Source organism: Orycteropus afer, unplaced genomic scaffold (genome assembly GCF_000298275.1).
Source record: "Orycteropus afer afer isolate SDZICR_OR568_19922 unplaced genomic scaffold, OryAfe1.0 scaffold00049, whole genome shotgun sequence".
NCBI lineage: Eukaryota > Metazoa > Chordata > Mammalia > Tubulidentata > Orycteropodidae > Orycteropus > Orycteropus afer.
This window is the reverse complement of record NW_006921636.1, coordinates 7,497,332-7,512,499: the sequence shown is the minus strand read 5'-3', so window position 1 is coordinate 7,512,499 and position 15,168 is coordinate 7,497,332. Positions and strand designations below refer to the sequence as shown.

At 37.9% G+C, this 15,168-nt stretch overlaps 1 protein-coding gene across 1 annotated transcript in view; it reads left to right on the top strand.

Moving 5' to 3' along the window:
• The first annotated feature begins 603 nt into the window (after window positions 1-603).
• Window positions 604-15,168, top strand: part of CSE1L (chromosome segregation 1 like) — a 30,807-nt gene continuing 16,242 nt past the window's right edge. The window contains exons 1-10 of the mRNA XM_007938330.2: window positions 604-688; window positions 4,974-5,116; window positions 7,169-7,270; window positions 7,344-7,489; window positions 8,026-8,116; window positions 9,750-9,857; window positions 11,142-11,234; window positions 13,116-13,283; window positions 13,400-13,529; window positions 14,728-14,793. Of these exons, the coding sequence (XP_007936521.1) occupies window positions 604-688; window positions 4,974-5,116; window positions 7,169-7,270; window positions 7,344-7,489; window positions 8,026-8,116; window positions 9,750-9,857; window positions 11,142-11,234; window positions 13,116-13,283; window positions 13,400-13,529; window positions 14,728-14,793 (1,132 nt within the window). The remainder of the gene's footprint in view (window positions 689-4,973; window positions 5,117-7,168; window positions 7,271-7,343; window positions 7,490-8,025; window positions 8,117-9,749; window positions 9,858-11,141; window positions 11,235-13,115; window positions 13,284-13,399; window positions 13,530-14,727; window positions 14,794-15,168) is intronic.

Sequence of the window (15,168 nt, the reverse complement as noted above, 5' to 3'; positions counted from 1 at the left end):
TTTTTTTTGCAGTGTTCCTTCCCCTCCCCTCCCACCCCTGGTAACCAACAAAGAACGTTTCCTTCCATATATAAACCTTTCCTTGATAAACCTGGTCTTTTTTATGAATCTGAATTTTTGAACAGCCAACCTTCTGATGAGCAGATGAGCACCTTAATTGTTTGCACAACCCAGGGACTCCTCTGTTTAAAAATTTAATTTCTAGCTGTGGAGCTTTTTTCTTCTTTAATCCTTTAGCAAGTCCTTTTCCAATGTTAACTATTTCTAATAAAAGAAGTTTATAAATCAGATAAACTGTTTAGTCACTTTGAGCAATTCTTTAACTTTATTTTTCTACACTTAATTTTTTGAAATCTTGGTATGGTTTTTCTTCTCCCTTCCCTCAAAATGATCTCACCATTGTTTAAAGGGAAAAAAAAATTTTTTTTCTGGGACTCTGTCTCCGCTAAGAGTCAGGCTTGTAGCAGATACTGAAAACATGATAGATGGATGACTTTCAGAGAGGGGAAGGCTGGTAATATAAAAGGATTATTTCATGTAAATCACTGTGTCGCCCTGCATCCAATTACCTAAACCTCACTTTTTATTTTAGGTTCTATAACAATGGAGCTCAGTGATGCAAATTTGCAAACGTTAACAGAATATTTAAAGAAAACCCTTGATCCTGATCCTGCCATCAGACGTCCAGGTAAAGAGAAAAAAATCTTACTTTGTAGTTGTTTTATTCTTTAAAGATGGGAGACAGAAACCTTCATGGAATCTGCCTGTTCGTAAATTAAAAAAAAAAAAAAAAAAAGATTTGCACTTAAATTCTCAGGCATAGTTTGTTTTTCATTCTCTATCCATAACATATGTGGTTGGCTGCTAATAGATGCAATAACATATGGTGTCTGTTGAGTGAAAAAGCTTTTACTTGGCATCTTCTGGGATAAGAACTACTGATATGTTTAGAAATGCTTTGTCCTTGGCCTTTCTGAAACCCTCCACTTAAAACCTGCTTGTGTTATAGAGAGATAATAATTAGGGTATAGAGAAGAGAGTTAATTGCCTAACAAATGATTAAGTGAATGAAACCAGATCATCAGACACTATCTCTCAATCTCAGTTTGGGTTTTATTTAATTATAGTGTAGGATTTCTTTTTCCTGTTGAATTTAATCATTTTCCATTAGAAACTTGCTGTCAGCTTAGAATTGTGAACTCAGGCGCCCATAGGAGTCAGAAGAAAAGGTTAATAAGGGAGGCAGGCCAAATATGGACATCATATGAGTGATTCCATGTCCTGATTAAAGGGGAGATACTGGCAGTTTCAAGGAGCTAGGGGATTCACAAGGTTTGGAGGATCCGATTTCCAGCTTTGCTTTACAAATAAGGATAGTTACATGAAATGTTCTCTGTTTTAAATGATAGCAGCTAACTTGGTTTTAAATCACAGTGCAAACCAAACCAGCCACTTCAAGGTGCCAGATGTGGTTTGTGAGTAGTCACTTGTCATCTCAGTTTAATCCAGATTGACCAGAAATACTCTTAACCTGATTTTTCTGAATTTGCTAATGTGCCTGCTCATAAAGATGATTTTGGAAGAATGTCATGAAGATGTGTGTATATGTGTTATTTTACATGTTCTGTATAATAAATAGAATCAGAAATGCGTTAGTACATCCATCCTATTCTAGAAAAGCCTCTGTGATTTTTCAGAGGCAACATTGTGATTTTCCCATTAGTTAGTAAGAAGTAATGTGTTTCTTGATAAAGGAAAGTTAATGGCTCTATTGTCTTAGACTTCCCCTGAAAACTTTTGCTGGTGTTGTCTATTAAAAATTGTTTTTAGTCTGGTGGCGTAGTGCCTAAGCATTTGACTGCTAACCAGAAGGCTGGCAGTTCAAACCCACCAGCCACTCCTCAGAAGGAAGATTGGGCAATCTGCTTGCATAGAGATATTGCCTCAGAAACCCAAGGAGGGGTGCTATGAGTCGGAATCGACTTGACGGCAGTGAGAGTTTTTTTAATTGTGACTTTGTAAGGTGAGGATGCTATTGCCTTATGAATCCAAAACGGAGTGTCAGATACTTCTGGAAAGAGTTAGGAACGTAGCATTTCTCAGGGCTTGGTACTAGGCTAACTATTACATGATCTGGAGGTGGAAACCTGTGGTAGATCACAGCTTACAGATTCTACCCTGCTCCCTTGGTTATTAAAATGTGACAATGGTAAGAATGAATTACAAGATTTTTTGAGACTTCTTGAGTATGCAGCAATATGTCAGTATGAATATTCTGTGGGCAAGTGAAGGCAATGAACACAGAGAGGAATACCTAGACTGACACTCAGGGGAAGACAGCTTCCAGGAGGTTGCAATTTAGGAAAACACCTAGCAGTCTTTGTGGACTTTTCCCTAATCCTGGATACAGTATATTGCCCTGTACAAAATGCTGATGTATTAAGGAGGAAACAGTCAAATCCTTACAGAGCCATAGAGTGCCTCCATAAGCAAAACTGTTTTCATTTCAGCCGTCCTCATCCTTCAAGAAAGGTGGCCACAACATAGGAAGGGCTAGGGGACGGCAGGTAAACATTTGAGACACAGTCCAGAAAGAGGAACGGTGTTAAGTGGTATTACTAAATTGTAGGAAAAAATAAATACTAACAAATCTTTTCAATAAATAGCGGAATCTCAGAATGGGTATTACCTTATGAAGTTCACAGGAAAAATGAATAGAAATACTGTATACTTCCTTACCCCTCTGGTCAGTAAACCCAGAAAAGAGATTATCTCAGAATTCAGTATGGGTTAAAAATATGTAAAATGTTTATGTAAATTCATAGCTAGCATTCAGAAATTTTTAGTTGCAAGAGAAGTCTTTGGGCTGATGTAGTAGAATAAGGACTGAATTGAAACTTCACCAGTGTTGAAGTCTTACAGCTTTGTGATCTTGGGACAAGTTAACTTAACATCAGTGGCCTTGTCTATATTATTTTTCATTTTTATTGTGATTTGGGTGAAAGTTGACAGAGCAAAATCATTTTCCATACAGCTGTTCATGTACATTTTGTTTCATGACATTGTCTGCCATTCCTCCCAGTGTAACAGCTCTCTTTTACTTCTTCCCCGTAGTTACCTCTTTCCTGTGTCCTTCCCTCCCACCCTGCACAAACACTGCCCTTCTGTTCTTCCATGGTTGATCACTCCAAGGAGTGTATCTGCCTGGTGTAAATGTTCCCCCCATGTGCCTGTCTGTCGTTCAGCTGGAAGCCACAGGAGTAAGTTCAGCTCCAGACCTGAAGGGTAACTAGGGGCCATAGTCTCAGGGGTCTTAACAGGCTCTATCAGACCAGCAAACCTGGTCTTTTTATTTTATAATTCTGAGTTTTGTTCCACATTGTTCTCCTACCCTATCCAGGATCTCCTGCACTGATCCCCCTCTGAGTGGTTGACAGTGGTAGCCAGGCACCATCTAGTTCTTCTGGTCTCATGGTCATATAGGCTGAGGATCGCATGGTCTGTTAGTCCCCTGGACTAATTGTTTCCATGCATCTTTGGTTTTCTTCATTCTTCTTTGCTCTGCACGTAGACAGACACATCGTTGCATCTAGATGGCTGCTTGCAAGCTTTTAAGACCCGATTCACTATTCATCAGAGGAGAATGCAGAACAAGGTTTTTGTGTAGTACATTACGCCAATTGAGCTTGATGTCCCTTGTGACCATGGTCCCAAGCCCACAGGTCCAACTACCTGCTCCCTCAGGATAGCAAGTTATGACCAAGAAGCTACCACAACCTTGCCTCTTGTCAGCTCTACTGTACACCCAACGTTCTTAAGAGCTGATACAGATATGTTTGTAGAAACATCATCTGCTAACCCTGCACCTGGTCATGGGCACACACACCCCTGCCTAGATATACCTGATCATTCAGCCTGTCCACCCATCTGTCCACCCGTAGATCAGTGTTTGCTGTCACTGACAATGCAGTACTGTACATGCAAAAGGGTTCGTCTTTGTTGTCTGTACCTCCTGTGTCTTCCAAGTCCTCAGTGAGTAGCCTTGTCTTTAAAACGTGGACAATACTACTTACCTCTCTAGGCAGTACGGATGACTTAATAATATATATATATAAGTAAAGCACCACAGCCATGTGGTTAGTAATAATATCTATTGGCATGAATTAATTAATCTTCTCACAGCTCTGTCAAATAATTATTACTTCTACAACTACAATAATGTTAATCCTTTCTCACAAATGACAGGGTACACGCAGTCCCCAGGTTCCAAACATCTGAGTTACTCACTTATGTACAACCCATAGTTACCAATCAGTACCCATAAAACCTATTATATTAAAAAAAATATATTTAAAAAATTCAAGGTACCTACAATGGTTTGTAATAACCAATGGGTGCTACTTCATAGCACCCATTGAAATATTACCAGTGTTTTATTATGCTAAAAATGTTTTAGTGTATCTGGAAGTGTTTCTTTAGGTTTTTTTTTTTCTTTAATGTATAGAAGTGTACAGTGAATATACTAAGACAAACATTTAACTAATTCAGGTTAGATACAAACCATACCTAACTATTCTGACTTACATACAAATTTGACATACAAAGACAGATTTAGGAATGGAATTTATTTGTAATCCAGAGCCTGATCGTGTATGCCTTTTGCCCAGAGATCACTTAATTTCTCTGGGCATCAGCTTTTTCAGATGGGGTGATCATTTGTGTAGGCCACTTTATAGGTTTGTGAAAATCAGATGGGAAAGTGATTTGGAAACTGAAACACTGTAAATTTAATGCAGCATTATATATAGCTCATTTAATAAGAAAATTAAGGCCCAGTAGACCAAGGAAAATATCCTAATCTTTCAGTTTTTTGATGAAACTCAAGCAGAGATACACATAGTTCACATATCCATAAAATAGAGAAGAATTTTGATTCTAAAAACAAATTTTCTAACATAAAAATTCTTTTACAGCTGAGAAGTTTCTTGAATCTGTAGAAGGAAACCAGAATTACCCACTGTTGCTTTTAACATTACTGGAGAAGTCTCAAGATAGTGTCATCAAAGTTTGTGCCTCAGTTACATTCAAGAACTATATTAAAAGGAACTGGAGAATTGTAGGTATTTTGTTACTGCCTCATTTAATATCCTTTATGTTTGTAAGATTTCCATAAGCAGTATTCCTAAAAAATTCAGAAGTGTATAAAATTAAACAGGACCCTGTTCCAAAGTTCCTGTTATTTCACTTGAATTCATATACAGTATTTTAACTTCATGGCTTGGGGTGCTGGAGAGTATGTGACTTGATTTTAATCTCTGTTATGGTTGAAATTTAACTCTAGTTCCCTGTCTAGTGAGATGATAATGTGTAGGAAGACACAGCCTAAGTGAATAATAGGAGTGATTTCTTTTCTCCACTGGGAAAAATTAAGGATGCAGATTTTGCATTATATATAAATTTTTGTAGTACACAAAATAAGTTTAAATCTGAAGTTTTTGATAATGAGTTTTACCTTATCTTATGGGATATGGAAATAGGTTCTGATTTCAAGATGATTCCTATTATACTACAAATTTAATGACTAGTATACAATTATAAATTAAGAAACAGGCATTTTCCCAACCTTAGTATGAAATAGTACTTCTCAGCTGAGGGTGATTTTTCCCCCTAGAGGAATTCGACAATATTTAGGGACGTTTTGGTTTTTATAGCCAGAGGAGGGGTGCTACTGGCGTCTAGTGGGAAGAGGCCAAGGATGTTGCTAACCATCCTACAGTGCAGAAGACAGCCCTTACAACAAAGAACTATATGACCCAAAAGGTCAGTAGTGCTGAGGTTGAGAAACCCTGGCTTCAGGTAAAGAAAAAGTGAGAATTGTTGTGCAGTGGTCGCAGTAAGGATATTAGAGAAATTATTAGGGTTGACCAAGATGGTCAGATTTTCTCAAATATAAACTTATGTATAGCACATATTACTCAGCTTACATAATTAGTTATGTTATCAAATGTGGTGAAGAGATTAATTAGCGAGTCTTAGAAAGTCCATCCTTCTACTTAACAGGCATGCTAACCCTTTACCTCTGTTTTAATTTATAAAACTTGTGAGACTTCCAGAACCTTGTTGGGTAAGGTAGTCCAGGATGCGATCTGTCCCAAAAAGTTTTCATTAGAGAAGAGCTTCGACTTGAGGTGAGCCTCAGATTGAAGGTTTTAAAGATGAATATGGATTGAGTGGCATATGTTTATAAACATGTTAACCACATGTTCTGATTCATTGACTTAAAGAACTGAGATTCTTAACTGGCATCAGGGAGTCAGAAGCTCCTTAATTTGTATGAAAAACATTTGCATTTGGGGGTGGCAAAATGTAATTTTTCTAGGAAGGAAGTTCACACTTTCATCAGATTTAAAGGACTCTGACTCATTCACCTTGGAAGGAAGGTTGGGCAATCTACTTCCATGGAGATAACGCCTTGGAAACATAATGAGGGGTCGCTATGAGTCGAATCGACTGGATGGCAGTGTGTTTGGTTTGGTTTTTTTGTGACTCATTCACTTAGAGGGAAACTGAGGGAAGGTCCCTATCTATTTTTTGGGAACTGTAAGCAGTTTTTCTTAAATAACCAGGAAACAAATGAAAAATTCTCCTATTTTGTGTGTGAGCCCATGTTGTTGTTGGGTGCCATTGAGTCAGTTTTGACTCAGAGAAACCTCTTATACAGCAGACCAAAACACTGCCCAGGCCTGTGCTAGCCTCACAGTTGTTAGGCTTGAGCCTGTCATTGCAGCCACCGTGTCAATCCGTCTCATTGAGGGTCTTCCTCTTTCTCACTGACCCTCTACTTTTCCAAGCCTGATGTCCTTCTCCAGGGACTGGTCTGTCCTGATAGCATGTCCAAAGTACAAGAGACGACGTCTCCCATCGCTTCTAAGGAACATCCAGGCTGTACTTCCTCTAAGACTGAGTTGTTCATTTTAGCAGTATGTGGTACATTCCATATTCTTCGCGTTCATTCTTCGGTCTTCCTTACTTACCCAGCTTTCACATGCATGTGAGGCAGTTGAACAGACCATGACTTCGGTTATATGTACCTTAGTTTTCAAAGTGTTTTTGCTCCAAGCTCACAGACAGATTTTATATTATTTGTTCATTGATACTTTGCTTTTAGATTGAAGATGAACCAAACAAAATTTGTGAAGCTGATCGAGTAGCTATTAAAGCTAACATAGTGCACTTGATGCTTAGCAGCCCGGAGCAGATGCAGAAGCAGGTAACATACGTTCTGCTTTTTAGGTAGGCTTGTTTGTGATGCTTCCATCTAATTAATCCTGTCTTTCCCTCAGCTAAGTGATGCCATTAGCATTATTGGCCGAGAAGATTTCCCACAGAAATGGCCTGACCTGTTGACAGAAATGGTGAATCGCTTCCAGAGTGGAGATTTTCATGTTATTAATGGGGTCCTTCGTACAGCACATTCATTATTTAAAAGGTATTAGTGTATAAATTCATACTTTTTTTTTTTTAATTGTGATTTAGGTGAAAGTTTATAGAGCAAATTCACTTTTCATACAGCTTCTCACATACACTTTGTCTCATGACATTGACTGCTACAAATTCATACTTTTAAAGTGCTTTTCAAATACTTGGTTTTGTAACTTTATTTTTGTGACTGTCGTCACTGCTTTGAATATAGTCATCCTAGAATAAGAGCATAAGACCCCCAGTTCTATATCATGTTTATTTCTTAAGTTTATTCTATGTTGCCCTTTTATCTATAAGATAAACCAGTTGCCATCAAAGGTCAGTTCCGACTCCTGGTAGAAGTGTGCTCCATAGGGTGACCTGTAAGATACCTGATCTGATAAACTATTTGATTCCTTTTAAAGAACAAGAAAAAAAAAATCCCTTTGAATTTCAGAAAGTCATCTAGTTATATTTTGTTTTCTCTAATTAACTTTTATCCCTGAAGACTAAAATGAGTAAACAAAAAATGTTTGATTTGTGTATTTTACTTTAATTGTGTAGATATCGGCATGAATTTAAGTCAAACGAGTTATGGACTGAGATCAAACTGGTTCTGGATGCCTTTGCTTTGCCTTTAACTAATCTATTCAAGGTATGGATTAAAAATTTGGGTGATAACTTGAAATTACTTCGTATTTTAAAATTAAAATTAAAATTTCTTAAATATTTATATAAATTTTATGTTTCAGAGAAAGCTTTGAAACTTACTTGATTTAGAGCAATATTTCCTTTGGAAAATTTCAAACCTACACAGAAATAGAGTATAATGAATTCCCATATATGTATTAGATAAGGTTAACAATGTTTTGCTGTTCTTTTTTTAACTCTCCGCCCCCGCCACCACTGCCCTTTTGCAAAAACATTAGAAAGCAAATCCCAGACTTACACCATTTTACCCGTAAGGAACAAGTATGCGAGTAGATCCACATTTTAATTTGACTGTTTATGGAGTTAAATTAGTTGGTATATTATTTTTTATAGTGCACAGGCTATTTTCTTACTTGATCCTTATGAAAATCCTTTAAGGTAAAAAGGAGAGCAGTATTAACTTTTTCTTCTTATTGAAGAAGGAGATTCACTGTCAAACAGTTAATAAATAAGAGAGCCAGGCTGACTGTAGAGAAGCTGTTGGTTTCTTATTTTCTACAGTTGAGAGCATGTCTGGGATTTTTATTATTAAAATAAAAATATGAGCAAAATGATACTAAAAATCTTAGTCAGAGAACAGTGAAGTGAGTTTGCTTGTGTCCTGTCCACTGGATTGTAACTGGGACTACCTTTCTGGAGGAGAATTTGGCACTGTGTTGAGAAAAACCTTAGCATTCCTATTTTTTGACTCCAGGATATAGGAAATGACACTTGTTGAGTGTCTTTTATATGCCAGGTGCTTACCAAGTACCAGGACCTTTTATATATATCTTCTCATTAAATTCTCACATTCTGTCTACGAGGTAGGCCTTAGTCCTATATTACAGTGAGGAGATCAGAGCTCGTAGTGAAGAAAACTGGTTCAGAGGTGTGCTCATTACGAGTAACAGAGTTGGGGTTGTAGCTTGGGCTGTCTGGCTTCTGAAACCTGTGCTCACAACGTACTATGCTGCCTTACAATATACTTCTAGAGTCTGTGGCTGGAAGTGAGAGGTATGCACACGGAGCTCTTGGTATAAGCTTGTTTACTACAATATATGAAAAATAATGAGCAATTGGAAATAGTCTAAATGCCATATGGCTAGAGAATGATCTAATGCAAGCATGTAAACATGTATTTGTGAAATTTATATCCACATACACATACAGGAAAGATTGGAAAGATGTAGTTCAAAATACTAACATTGAACTTTTCAGTAGTGCTATTATAGACTTAAAAGATAGACTTCAGCATATCAGTGACTGTATGTTGTTGTTGTTAATGTGCTGTCGAGTCAGATCCGACTCACAGCGACCTCTTCTTGGGTTTCCGAGGCAGTATCACTACGGAAGTAGACTGCCCCACCTTCCTTCCGAGGAGTGGCTGGTGGGTTTGAACTGCCAACCTTCTGGTTAGCAGTCAAGTGCCTTAGGTACTATGCTACCAGAGCTCCAGTGACTATATAGTACCATTTAAAAATCAAATTTTGGAGAATGTTGAGTGTCAGCCTACTGCAGGGTGACTTAATGTCACCTAGATAAGTGTGCTAGGTTTACAATACACTAAAACCATGTTCTTCAATTCTCTTTTTTCCTAGGCCACTATTGAACTCTGCAGTACCCATGCAAATGATGTTTCTGCCCTGAGGATTCTTTTCTCTTCCCTAATTCTGATCTCAAAACTGTTCTATAGTTTAAACTTCCAGGTAAGTTTCATTTTATTTCTTGTTTAGGATCCCTGTTCTCTGTTTGATGAAGATCTTTTTGCATGAATTGATTTTTTCTGAAACTAGTTTTTTCTAATTCCCTATCTTTTCAGAGTTTGAGTGTCACTTTAGAGTCACAAAGAATTACAGATCCACAGATACTGAAAATGTATTAAAACAGCATTTCACAAACAACTGTTCTACCTTATAGTAGTTCCTAGAGTTGTGAACAGATGTTTCATGGGAAAAGGTAGCAAACTCTTGTATTCTAATAAATTAGGGAAACCCTATATCCTGAGTCACCTTTTGAAGAGCTGCTCTGTACTAAGAAATCCCATTAGGGAAACTTCTCTGATAAGGGTCTTTTGTTGCAAAGAACATATAGAACCTTGGCTAGCTTAGACTTATACTTTTATTGGAATTATGTAGGAGAGTGGCAGAAACAACAGGCTGAAGAATAAGGCTTTGAAAGGGGTGAGAATCAATGGCATTTCAAAAGAAACCGCCACAATCTTGACCAGAAAACGCCTGCTCACCTTGTTGTTACTGAGTTAGTGACCGCCAGTCATTCTTTTTGTTCTTGAGTCATTAACTTAAGATGCAGAGAGAAGTAACTATTGGTGCAGTTTACTAGACTGAGTTGCAGGAGGAAGAATCTGGCGCGCTCATTGTTCACAGAAAGGGCCCAGTACCTGGACTTACATCACAACACAACTACACTCATCAGTAGGGAGAGCATTTCCCAGGAGGAAATTGGGAGTCGTCAGTTCAGCTGGGCAGCAGTTGGACAGTTCTGACTCAGTGAATACTACCGTTTTCCCTTAGATCTTCATTTCTGCTTCTGAGAAGTCAGGTGAAAGGAAGCACTTAATTTCTTAGGCCTAATCAGGATGACTGGAAGGTGGTGTGGTCTTTGCCTTCAGAGGACTTATCCCCTAATTAGAACATAGTCTTGTGCCCCAGGGAATAAGTCGCAGAAAAGAAAGGAGCAATAAGTTTTGAAAGGAAAATCTTTGCACAGTCTTAGATGGATCTTGAAGGAATAAGTAGATTTAGACTGGAGACAAGAAGTATTAGTGGGCAGTATTTGTGATGAATGGTAAGAACAGAGGCAAAAATCAGAATGGTGTATTCAGTTGCCAGACTTAGTTGGAGCAGAGAATCCTTAGCAAAATAGATACGGTTTTCTCAGACCAGGAAGTTTGGCATTTGGATAGCTCTGGGAAGAGGAGTGTGTGTGTAAACTCACTAAAAGAAAAGTCCTAAGTCAGTGTTATTTTTTAGGATCTTCCTGAATTTTTTGAAGATAATATGGAAACTTGGATGAATAACTTTCATACCCTCTTGACATTAGATAATAAGCTTCTGCAGACTGATGTAAGTATTGTTTAAAATACTTGCCTTAATAGCTATTTTTTAAAAAAAAGTCATTGAGTACTATTCTGGTTATCTAGTGCCGTTCTGACAGGAATACACCACAAATGGGATGGCCTTAACAAACAGGAGTTTATTCTTACGATTTGGAGGCTTTAAGTCCAAGTTCAAAGTGCCAGACTCTAGGGGCTGTGTGAAAGTCCCTCAGCCTTGGGCTTCAGCTCTGCCTCCAGCTCCTGGCCCCCTGAAGCTAGAGGCTTTTCTTCACTCAGACAGCTGTTGGCTGCTGAGGCTGCCCAGCCCATGGTTGACACGTGAAAAGGCACAGTCCCAATATTACCAAATTACACATGGCAGGCCATTAATTCAAGTCCATTGTAAGTCCCAAGGTTGGCAGAGAGCATGGCAGGCTGCTGAACAACGACATGGCTACATGCAGGGTTCAAGGTGCCATAAGCTAGAGACTATCCCCAAGGCTTCTCCTTATATACAGGAAACAGTGAATACCACATCCCAAAGACAGCTACTCATCTGCTTGTGGTAGATCCCACCAGATCCCACCCAGTCTCATCATGGGGAATAACTACCAATAGCTGCCCAGCCACTCAACCAGGCCCAGCCAAGTTGACACACAAGATGAACTACCACAAGTACCCTTTATTAAACTTTATAAAATTAAATGAGAAGTTGAGAGAATTTTTGCTTTTTCTCATGTGTTCAAAAGTGTCATGTTTGTGTCCTTAAAAATTATTTACTCTTGCATTGTTAATAGATTATATTCCAAATATGCAAGTAATGTTTGATTCTGTTGCGTGATCCGTATTTACTTACGTGTAGTATACAGAATTAGTCTTATTGTGGGACTGGCTTAGATCACAGTGTATTGATAAGACTGTTACCTCTTCTAAATTTTGGTAAAAGATATTTGTGGATTGCTATTGCAGTGGCGATTAGTACGTAAATCATTGTCATGGTTTACATTGGAATTTGGAAACTTTTTCTATAAAGGGTCAGGTAAGAAATATTTTCAGCTTTGAGGACCATACAGTCTCTCTTGCAGCTGCATGGTTCTGCAGCCATAGATAGTACTATGAATAACCATAGCCATAGATGGTATAAATGAATAAACAAATGAGTACAACTGTGTTCTAATGTTTTGTAAATTTTATTTATGAAATAGGCAGCAGGCCGGGTTTGACCTGCAGACTGTAGTTTGCTGACCCCTGATTTGTTTAATATTTTATAGTCAAAATATTACAGTGAGAATTGCATAGGATTACCAACTTTTTTTGTGTTGGAGGAGTGGAAGGTTAGAAATCTTAATAGATTTGAAATGAGAGCCTTTTGGGAGACTGTAAGACAATTAACCATACTGAAAGGGAATATTTGATGTGATCTTTATGTTTGCAGGGTTCTCCAGGTTTCTATAGGAATATATTATTTCTAGTTTAATTTGTAAATATTTTAATAATTCACCAGCCAAAAAAAAGGCTTTAACTTAACAACTTTTCAGAACAGGTCTTAGTGATAGAAATATGTAAAGTGTACCATCATGGATGTAGTTAAAAACCCCTGGCTTTGGATTCAGATTTTAAGGAGTCTAGTTCAGGAATCACAGTGCTCTATATTTACGGCGGGAGCTCTGGTAGTGTAGTGCCTAAGGCATTTTTTTGCTAACCAGAAGGCTAGCGGATCAAACCCAGCAGCCACTCCTTAGAAGGAGGATTCAACAGTCTACTTCTATAGAGGTACCCACTTGGAATCCCAAGGAGGGGGTCTGTATGAGTTGATTTGACAGCAGTGAGTTTGGTTTTTTTTTTTTTTTTTTTTTTAAGGTAGCATTAAAGTTGTATGTTTGAGTTTTCTGTTTTTCTTTTATGTGAGGATGAAGAGGAAGCAGGCTTATTGGAGCTCTTAAAATCCCAGATCTGCGATAATGCTGCACTCTATGCACAAAAGTATGATGAAGAATTTCAGCGGTACCTGCCTCGTTTTGTCACAGCCATCTGGAATTTATTAGTTACAACAGGTCAAGAGGTTAAATACGATTTGGTAAGATGATGGTGGAAACAAAGAATTAAAAGACATTCAGTTCCCTATTTCCCCCAAGAAGTAAACTGTTCACCTTTGCCTTTAATAATATGCTAATTTTTTGTGTTTTATTCCAGTTGGTAAGTAATGCAATTCAGTTTCTGGCGTCAGTTTGTGAGAGACCACATTATAAGAATCTGTTTGAGGACCAGAACACACTGACAAGTATCTGTGAAAAAGTTATTGTGCCTAACATGGAATTTAGAGGTAATTACGGCAGGGTATAAAGTTTTTTCAGGAGTTAAAAGCTCCCAGTTTTTTTAAGTTTATTAGTATAAAAATTGATATTTTTACCTCATTTCTCTGAGTACTATATTGCTCTACTTTATTTTTTAATCAGTACATAAAACCTTTGTGGGTCATTTATTGCCTGTTTTCTAAAACTTGACAGAAAATGTGGTATAAAAGGCATTTGTGAAACTATGCTTTGCAGAGCTTGTCTGTGGACCATGGGGATGTTTCCACAGAAATGCTGAACAGGACTTTTAAAATCCTGTTATATGGAAGAAAAAGGAAACATCTAGGATCTCACTTTAGAGAAAACTTGGTTTTGTTAGATTTAGTAGATCAGCTGACTTGAGAATAGCAGTCATGGGAGCCCACCGAGTTTGTACCTAAGCTTAAAATTGTCCCAGGGCCTGAAGCATGTTTGTATGCACCACGTCCTTTCCCTTTCTTACTGCTGGGAACAACACGTCGTGCGGTAGGCGGGATTGTGTTTCATATCAAAACACTCATTAGATCAGTGGTTCCCAAAGTGGCATTCTGTAGTAAAATGAGGACCGTAAGAATAATGTAGTGTTTTGTGCTTTCATAAAACACTTAATTAAAGGACTGATGTTTATTCTGTTACTATCCATCTTTTTTGGTATTGAAATGGTTGTTATGAAATAATGGTGATACAGAATTTTTTTCTTCTTTTAATGTCATCTGGCAAACTAATATGTTGGTGTCCTTAGATTTGAAAAAAAAAAAATCTGTCAAGTCAGTTCCAACTTATAGCAACCCCCATTGGGTTTCCAAGGCTGTAAATCTTTATGGAAGTAGTTTACCTCATCTTCCTCCCATGGTGCAGCTGGTGGGTTTGAACTGCCAACCTTCTGGTTAGCAGCCAAATGCCTTACCACCACACTACAGGACATTTACTTTTTAACAAGTGGTTATTAAGAGCCAACTATGGGACCCTGCCATATTAGAACAAGTGTTACCTACTACTTGTCAGGGTGGTAACTGCTACTCATGGTGATGTTTCAGAGGATACGAAGTGGTCCTTTGATGGGAAAGTGTGTATTGCTGTGAAACAAGACAATTGTACATACTCCTTTGCATACCAAGTTACAGAATACACGAGAGTGACTTGCCATGGCTTTGCAGGGGTTATCTGAAATATCCACTCTCTTTGTAGCTGCTGATGAGGAAGCATTTGAAGATAACTCTGAGGAGTATATAAGAAGAGATTTGGAAGGATCTGGTGTGTATTTCAGTTTTTAACTGTTAGTCTCTTAGCAGGTCAGTTTTTAAACTGTTCCCTTTCTAGTAACTGAGGAAGCGTGAGAGTTGGATAAGAGCGTCATCTCAGCTGGCTTTCATTGGAGAAATGTTTTTCTTCTTTAACTTGTAAACCTTACAAAGCAGCTCTTCTATGAGCTGCACCAGAATATCCAAGGTTGACTCATTTACCTTCACTTTCTTACATGCTTCTTAGTGTTTCTGAAACTACTGTGATCTCTTTATAGTCTCATTCCTGTTTTGTGGCTTTTGTTCTGGGGAAGGGGATGCTCTTTTAATTGGTTTATGTTTCTGATGGCTGTCAGGTGACAATTTGTTTTCTTACAAATGTGATCAG